General features: G+C 49.0%; 1 protein-coding gene across 1 annotated transcript; it reads right to left on the bottom strand.

Annotated features, from left to right (window-relative positions):
- Positions 1 to 296: 296 nt before the first annotated feature.
- Positions 297 to 6515, bottom strand: LOC128731015 (probable G-protein coupled receptor No18). Its single transcript, XM_053824109.1, has 5 exons — positions 6131 to 6515; positions 4622 to 4724; positions 4392 to 4517; positions 2085 to 2262; positions 297 to 995 (listed from the first exon to the last, which is right to left on the bottom strand). Exons 1-5 carry the CDS (start codon positions 6513 to 6515, stop codon positions 297 to 299), a joined length of 1491 nt encoding a protein of 496 aa, XP_053680084.1.
- Positions 6516 to 7941: the final 1426 nt, after the last annotated feature.

Raw genomic sequence — 7941 nt, 5'->3', positions numbered from 1 at the left:
GCGACTTAAAATCATAGATTTAAATAAAGGCTCTATTTAAATAAAAATCAAGTGCATAAATCCAAAATATGTAGTAATAATGCCACAAATTGAGGCAACTGTGAGCATTATGCTAACAATACAGCATCTGAATATCAGAATGGAATGGAAGAATTCGGAAAATGTCAGAAATAAAACACTTCAATCGTAAAACATTAGCCTTAGGAGCATCCGGTCCATGCTACGCCATGCAACCGGAGCAGTCTCAGTATATTTGCGTATTTTTATGTTTTGCTATCCGTTTGACGTCTCAAAGTCTACGACTTGAAGAACGTGAGGTTGTGCCTGTTTTTGAAGAACTTTCGTAGCGTAAGTCGCCAGAACGCCACACGAAAGTCGACATTGTAGAACGCGTAGATGAACGGGTTGATCGCGCTGTTAATCCATCCAAGCCATGTCAGAAACTCCATCAGGTCGTCGCTCTTCGAGTCATCTGGCAGAAACGGCATCAGCAGGTAGTACACGAAAAACGGCAACCAGCAAGCGATAAACCCTCCGACGACCATGCTGAGTGTCTGGGCCGTTTTTGTCTCACGTTTCAAGGATGAAATGCGTATCGGGATGCGCTTCCCATGCAGCCGAACCTTGGTTGCGTTGGTCGTAACGTTCGAAGCGCAGGACTCCGATAGCGAGATCTGGCTCGCGCTGAACTGCACCGTGTTGATCGGTCGCAGCTCGAAGGTAGCGCCGGAAAACTTGGACATGGCGCTCGCTGTGCTTCCGTTGCGTGTGGTGTTTTGCGTGCCGCGTGATGCTGGATTTGGCGTGGTGCGACTCGAGCTGAGAAACTCGTACAGCGTCTGGTGCGAGATGGTGTTGCTGCTGCTACCATTTGTGTACTGGCCGGTGGTGAGAGTGTGACGGCCTCCATACGCACCACTGGCCATCTGCCGGGGACTCGTGTCGGCGTCTGATGTACAATTGTCCACCTCGATATCGCAGTTCTTCTCCGTTGCCTGCCATCCCATCCAATTGCCCAGCACAGTCGTCGTTTGTTGCGCATCCGAATCCATGAAAAAAAACGAACCGATCACAGAACAATCGAAGAGTTAGCGAGCAAGAGAAAAAAGAAACCTTCTTCTGCCTTCCAAAACATCCCCGGTAAGTAGAAACGATAATAAATGCGGTCCAAAAAGCCCGATTCACATCCGTCGGGCGATCCTAAGCTAACACGTTAAACAAGGGTAGCAAATACGTGCCGCGTCTGTTTCGGCTGCAAAATGGCTGCGAACGGGCCGGCTTGTCCCAACACCGCTAGCCCCAAGCGCTGATCGGTACCCTAGAAAGCGCCTGTCAACGTCAGTGGCTCTGCACAAAAAGCGAGCCCCATGTAATGAATTCAAACAACCGTAAAGCCGGCGGTGATTTGTGGGAAAACTGATTTCAGTATACCCACGGTATGGTCGTTTCGAGCGGTACCTTTTTCCATTTGGCACGTGACATTTATCGTGATTGGGCAGCAGCTAAAATGAGCTGCTCGATAATCGGCCTCGTTGTTTTCGGCTTTTGATGCTCCACCAATGCCAATTACGCGATTAATGAAACCGCAAAGAAAGCACCTACCAATATTCAAACATTCTTATGGGGAAGCTTAAAAGCCCCCTCCAAAGTGATTATTCAAGGCTGCTTGGCTAGACCGATAGGAACGAACACCGAGCTGGTCCTTTTATGGTATAATTAGGCGCATCCCTTTTTCCAACCGTTGAGTGGTGGGCTCGTTCGTCCCAAGCTTAAGCCAAAGCAAACGAACGTCCCCAAACACACGCCGAACAATTACATTCCCCGACAAGATGCTGACGATGGCGATTTCTGTCCGCAAATATCTGCGCGATTGCGAAAACAATCCGTCACCAGGCTCCCGGACGCCGCGGAATGGTCTCCGCCGGGGGCGACTCATTAGCATAACAAGTTCCAGCGAGAAATTAGACCCCAAAAACATCCTTGCCCTAGATCAAACCATCTTTTTGGCACGGCAAAAAAAAAAGAATCGGTGATACATCGCCTTGGAAGAGCGCCTTAAGCCACGCAGCCCAGGCCCAGCTTACCTCCGTTTTGGTCATCCGGTTCTGGCGCGACGTCAGGACGCAGCAGATCTTCGAGTAGACGTACAGCATGACCGTCATCGGGATGAAGAAGGAACCCATGGCTGAGAACACGACGTAGCCCTTGTTTTGATTGTAGTGGCACTCGTAATTCTGTAGTGTCCTCCGGTCCTGGTCGTACCTGTATCGCGGACGCGTAACCGATGCGCCAGTCCCACCCCAAATGCCAGCAGCAGTCGAACGAGAAAGAAATAGAGATGGTGTAAGAGCGTAAGATGGATGGAAGTGAGTGAGAAACGGCGTATCATGCGCATGGGGTAAGATATCGGTCCGAGCAAACGGCTATGAGTTAGCGAAACGCTCCCCAAACCGGGCAGCGTTAGGTTCATCTTTTCCGGCGGCAAGGAACCCAAGCGGCGAGGTAATTGATTTTGTTGAGATTAAATTTTTGGCGAATGAATACGGGTGCGTGTACGCCTGCTGTTGTGACAACAGACAGCGAGCTCGAGTAGCCAGGGAGCGGTGCGCTTTCGAGCTTCGGTTGCTAAACTTTTGCATAAACATTCGGAATTGAGTTTGTAAGCTACCAGCATCGCCGCTCGGGGAGAGAAAGATGCGTAAGGGGCTGGCGATGGCGAGGAATGGCACACCGGAACGGCGAACATAACATGAAACATAATGTCCGCTCCCTTGGGTTGCGAAGGTAAAAAAACCGAGAGTGATGCTGGAAAAGAACCTAAGATCATCACGCATGCATCAAAAACCCCCGGCAAGCGTCGTTCGGAACTCCCCGTGGACGTGCCGTAAGCGGGCAAGGGCATAAGTTTAAGGGTATCGTTTCTGGTGGATTCGACCCAGCGATACTTTGCAATTTAATGCGAAAACGAGCGCGCGCACACGAAAAAAAAACCTCCTCGAAACATCCTAAGCAAGCAATCGCACGCCGGTTACCATCACTTTGTTGCTGCTGGGCGTTCATGAAACCTTGCCCAAGCGAAACGAATGAGGCCAATTGGAAATGTGACTTTGCTCGTCACGCTTTGCCGGAAACAAACCTGCAAAACATGCTAGAACTATAGCTATTCATCCCAAGTAAACTTGCTTTGCCGTAGCTGATCGGGTCGGGCTAATTTCGGTAAAAGCTTACCCGCCGCAGCGAGCGCCTTTGTGCGCCTTTGTCCGAAAGGTTTCGTCCCGGGCTGATCGTGGCGTATTTACTCTTCACCGACGAAATGATAACACTTTCGTTTGAACGCACATATTAATCTGCCATTTGAAGTTTAACCTTTCGCGTGCGGAGGACAACGCAAGCTGGGGTTCGAGTTTGTGTGCATGGTTGAAAGGAAGCGAAAGAAAACAAAAATACAACCAACCGACTTTACCGAACGCATGACAAGCTTTGGCTCCTTTTTAGGATCACGGGTATGCGTTCCTAAAACTCGGGGTGGGGACATGGGCTTCCGAGAAGCGGAATGCCTTGCGATATTAGACAAAACGAAGAAATACGCCTCGCCTGAGCCGTTATAACAATAAAACGACAATGCGCCAGATAAAGCGCCACCACGTGTCCCAAAGCGCTGCCGGACGCACTGTTTGCCGTTTGTAAGGACGCAGGGCACACAAACAAAGTTGAAGGGTGCCGGCATCTTGCCGGAATCCATATTTGAAAATAGCATTCCTCGTACGCACGTGACGCATCGTACGGCGTCCTATACGCACCGAATAAAGCGGACACACGAGGGACCTGCAATATCCCGTGATACCATGCTCACAGCGTCGATGGCACTTTAAGGTCCCTTGTAGAAGGCGTCGCTGAGCCAGCTGCTCGAATTCCCACGATCTCCACTAATGGCGCGGTATGGTATGAAAATAGCACTCCACCCAAGCTTGGCGTGTTGCGTATAAAATGGCACAAAAAAAAGTTTTTTTCTAACGTTTTTATTTTCGCCTACTATGACACAAAAGCACCAACATTTTTAGACGCACGCGATTGAGCTGCTTCGCTATGGGCGGGAAACTGCGAAACGTTCGTGGAAAATGCATGGAAAATAGCCAAGCGCCAGCTTGACCGTTATTCAAATGTGCCCAGGTTTCCTGACCACCTGTGGCTGTGCAACGCATAACAGAACGCTTGGATTTTTTCTTTGCGCAGCTAAATTGGCGTGTGCCATCTTGACAATGGCCACGGATTGGACATCTAATTCAATCATCAAAACACCTTCGAACTTCATGTGCGTGTGTGCGTGTGTTGTGGTGTGTGAAAGGATGAGTGTTGTAGCACGTGCTGCTTGACTTCATATCAGCACTTACCAGCCCAAGATCGGAGGACAAGTGATGGCAAGTGCCACGAGCCATACGACGAGTATCATCAGAAGCGCCAGCCGCTTCGAGCGCCGTCGCTTGGAGTAGGTGAGCGGTTGCGTGACGGCCAGGTATCTGTGGTGAAAAAAGAGGGCAGAACAAAGGGAAAAAAAAGATGCATATTGAATTCACATACTCGGTGTTCTGCGGCCCCAAAGAGCCTCGGCACCATGCCATACCGATCGACGCTGATTGCACAAAGGCTCAGGATGGAGGCCGTACACAGCAGCACGTCGAGCGATATCCAAATGTCGCAAAGTATCCAACCGAGCTGCCACGATTCTGGGGAAGAAAAAAAAAAGGGTCATCCCAAGGGAACGGCATCCCGGGACGGAACGGCACGAAACGGAGAGGTCACATTAGGGGCGGAAAAATACACACATTTTGAGTGAACGAGGCGCCCGAACTGCGCCGAGTGGCGCAATATCTAGGGTTTGTTTATTCAAAGGATTACTTTCACTTTCGCGGCAAAGCTCGCGGGGGCTCGATGTCGTGCACGCAAACGGTGGCCTTTTTCTTTTGCTTTTTCTCTCTCTCTCTCTCTTATTCTCTTGTGCCAATTTGTGGCGCACACAAGCCGTCGAAAATCGTATTAATTTTATTTGCTCAACGTTCCGCCCGGTAATGAACTTGCGCTTGTACCGCCGTTTTATTTATTATTCCTCCCGGAATGCGCGCTGGGTGCGAATCGGGGCAAAGGACACCTCCCGTTTCAATGACGGTGATGGCACGATAAGCTAGCATTGTCTCACCGAGCGTGGGTTTTAAGAACATTTTCTTGCTGTCAAATGCCCGTGTGAAGCTCGGTTAGATTTCACCAACTTGCAACAGTGAGGTCGGAGTGTTTTATCGGCCACAAACCATCGGGCCCTTAGATCGGAAGAGAAAAAAAAGCGCTTCATCCGATCGTCACGCTGCTGGTGCCCATGAGATGCTTTTTTGCTAGCTTTTTCGCTACACCAACCCGACGCAGCTATGGATGTTTTTCTTTGCGTGTTTCTTCGTTTGCGTCATGAAATTGGAGCATGATTTGATGGAGCTCGAATGAAGTTCCGATTTGCAAATAATTCCCTTACGGACGCAGCTTCCGTGGGTTTTGCGATCTGGCAAGGTCCAACTGGTATTAGCACGGAGCGTGTGTACGTCAAGCACGGATAAACCAATATGTTGTGCTCGTATCATCTTTCGCTGGCAGCGGCGCAGAACGTACGCTTGCCGCATGAGAACCGAGTGACACTTATCTCGCACCGGAACGCTTTCTAAAGGATGCCCAGGTCACGGCGAGTAACAGCAGAATCGCGAAAATCGCCGCCTCGGCACCATTTCCACATTTTTCGTTTCAAGCTGCACTAAGCTGTGGGGTCGAAGTTGTCAATCAAAAAAAAAAATATGCCGTCATATTTATCCAGTCTGTGTGAATATGGCAGCTCCGCAATCCGCTCATATCTCGCGGCATATCCTTGGCACACTTGAGCCGTATACGGTAAGGCGCGCCTTGGCGTCGTGTTTGGTGCACAAAAGAGCCCCACCCGGCTGTACTAACATGTACGAGAACAATATCGATTTAAATTAGCGACAATTTTCTGCCCAACGAGCGAAAAAATTGTACCCATTTCAAGGGCAATCTGATGAAAATCAAAGCAAGGGTCAAGTGGAGTCACCATGCCACGTGCCCAGTAACTACGTACCAACAACGAACACGATGACTGCAGGGGGCATCACGAAGATGCCTACGAGCCAGTCAGCAACGGCCAGGCTCATCACGAAGCAGTTAGTGACGGTGCGCAATCGGCGCGTGGTCAGCACGGACAGGATGACGAGCGTGTTACCGACGACGGTGATCACTATCAGCAGGCAGAAGAGCGCGACCAGGACGAGCTTTTTCCACGACAGACACGCCCTGGTGCAGGCGATCGTTGCGTTTCCTCGGTGCCGTTCTTCCAGCACGTCGTCCATCTCATTGAGGTGCAGGTTGACGATCAACTCCTGGTAGCTGGTGCTGAGCACCGCCGTATAGTTGATGATGTACGAGGCACCACTTGCGGTCGCGGTGATAGAGACATTCGCGGACATGGTTGGCACACGGGTGAAAAGGACACTAGGCTTTGCTACGGAAAACAAGCACAACAACAAGCAACTGGTTGCTTCGGTTGCCCGTTTTGGCACACCTTTCTTTATGGTTGGTTACATTTCACATTCCATTCGCGTAGGTGCTGGTGTTTATTCACTTCGATGCATACTCTTCGCAAGGCTACGTTTCCGAATGTATCGCGTTACGTATCACGTATTTCTCTCTAACTTTAATTCAGTTGCTCACTTGAAATGTGCTTGAAACTAGCACAATCCACATCACTATCACGTTTGTACGATTTTCCGAGTCTTACGTCTTAGAGTCTTACGTTTGTTTCACACCACGAACAGCTTAAGATCACTAAAGCAACCAGGAAAGCTCGAACCATGAATGAAAGAGTTACCAACTGGTGCCCTGCTGGGCGATTCAAACGATATTTGCACGCGCTTCGATACTGCACCCTTCAAACTGTGGCTTTTAAGCGCCGGTTATTATTTGCTGCCAGCCGCAGTGACAAGCGCCGGTTAGCTGCGAATAGTTTCTGATGAAAGACCACCCCGTGGGTAGGGTTTGAACGTTGTGATGGACTTCCGTTTCCCCGTCGTAGACTGGTTACATCCGGGACCCGCGGGCAGCGTTTGGTCAGCCTGTCGATGATTGAAAGAGATATTGAAACGCCATTCGCGAGGAATAAGTTCGCTGTTTGATGTGGAGCATGACACATAATGCAATGAATAATGGACCGCGGATCGGTATCACAGGAAGTGCAGGATAGGTAAATTTGTTGGCCAAAATTAATTATGCAGCATAAACGATTAAATGTGTAAGGGCAATTTACAAAGCTAATCAAATTGGGGCCCTGATTGAGGTTCTCTTTGTTTTTCCTCATATTTATAATCTCATAACGGTAAGACTAACCACGTTTAGTACAATTACGCGCACATATTAGCTGCCTCGTAAAACAGCTGCACATAACTTCGTTTAAATAATTAGCATAAACATTAGCAAACAAGCTCCACACAGGCTTCACATACACACACATACACAAACATGTTATTTTCGTTGTGAATTTTATCTTTATCGTACATTTGTTGGATGATGTAATTTATAGCTGAATTTGAAAAATGAGTGTCTTTGGGTGATCAGAGAGATGAAAGCAATCAGCGCAAGTGTGGTACATGTAATCTCTCATCATAAGGTCAAATAGATGAATAATTTCTGATAACGATATTACACCGAGCCCAACAGCGCGCTTATTAATAGCCGTTCGTCCGAAACGTAGATTAATCATGTCGGAAAGAGATTGAACCGTTGTTTGGCGTACCTTAGCAGCGCGAACCCAACGCGTCTCGACGAAAGGAAAAGTGACATTCCGCCCTTAATTCCAACCCAAAGTACCCCGCATTTATCGCACCTTCGTAGCGAGTA

The sequence above is a fragment of the Anopheles nili genome, chromosome 2 (assembly GCF_943737925.1).
Source record: "Anopheles nili chromosome 2, idAnoNiliSN_F5_01, whole genome shotgun sequence".
In the NCBI taxonomy this organism is placed as follows: Eukaryota; Metazoa; Arthropoda; class Insecta; order Diptera; family Culicidae; genus Anopheles; species Anopheles nili.
The sequence above is the reverse complement of the archived record's forward strand: the minus strand, read 5'-3'. Positions and strand labels throughout refer to the sequence as shown.

What these genes read in the sequence shown, in the direction of transcription:
- LOC128731015 (XM_053824109.1), bottom strand. Translation starts at nt 6,515, where the DNA reads ATGTCCGCGAATGTCTCTATCACCGCGACCGCAAGTGGTGCCTCGTAC. An exon ending in TGTGCAATCAGCGTCGATCG is followed by an intron (nt 4,518 to 4,621) that starts GTATGGCATGGT and finishes TTTTCACCACAG; the next exon opens with ATACCTGGCCGTCACGCAAC. An exon ending in TGTCCTCCGATCTTGGGCTG is followed by an intron (nt 2,263 to 4,391) that starts GTAAGTGCTGAT and finishes TCCGCGATACAG; the next exon opens with GTACGACCAGGACCGGAGGA.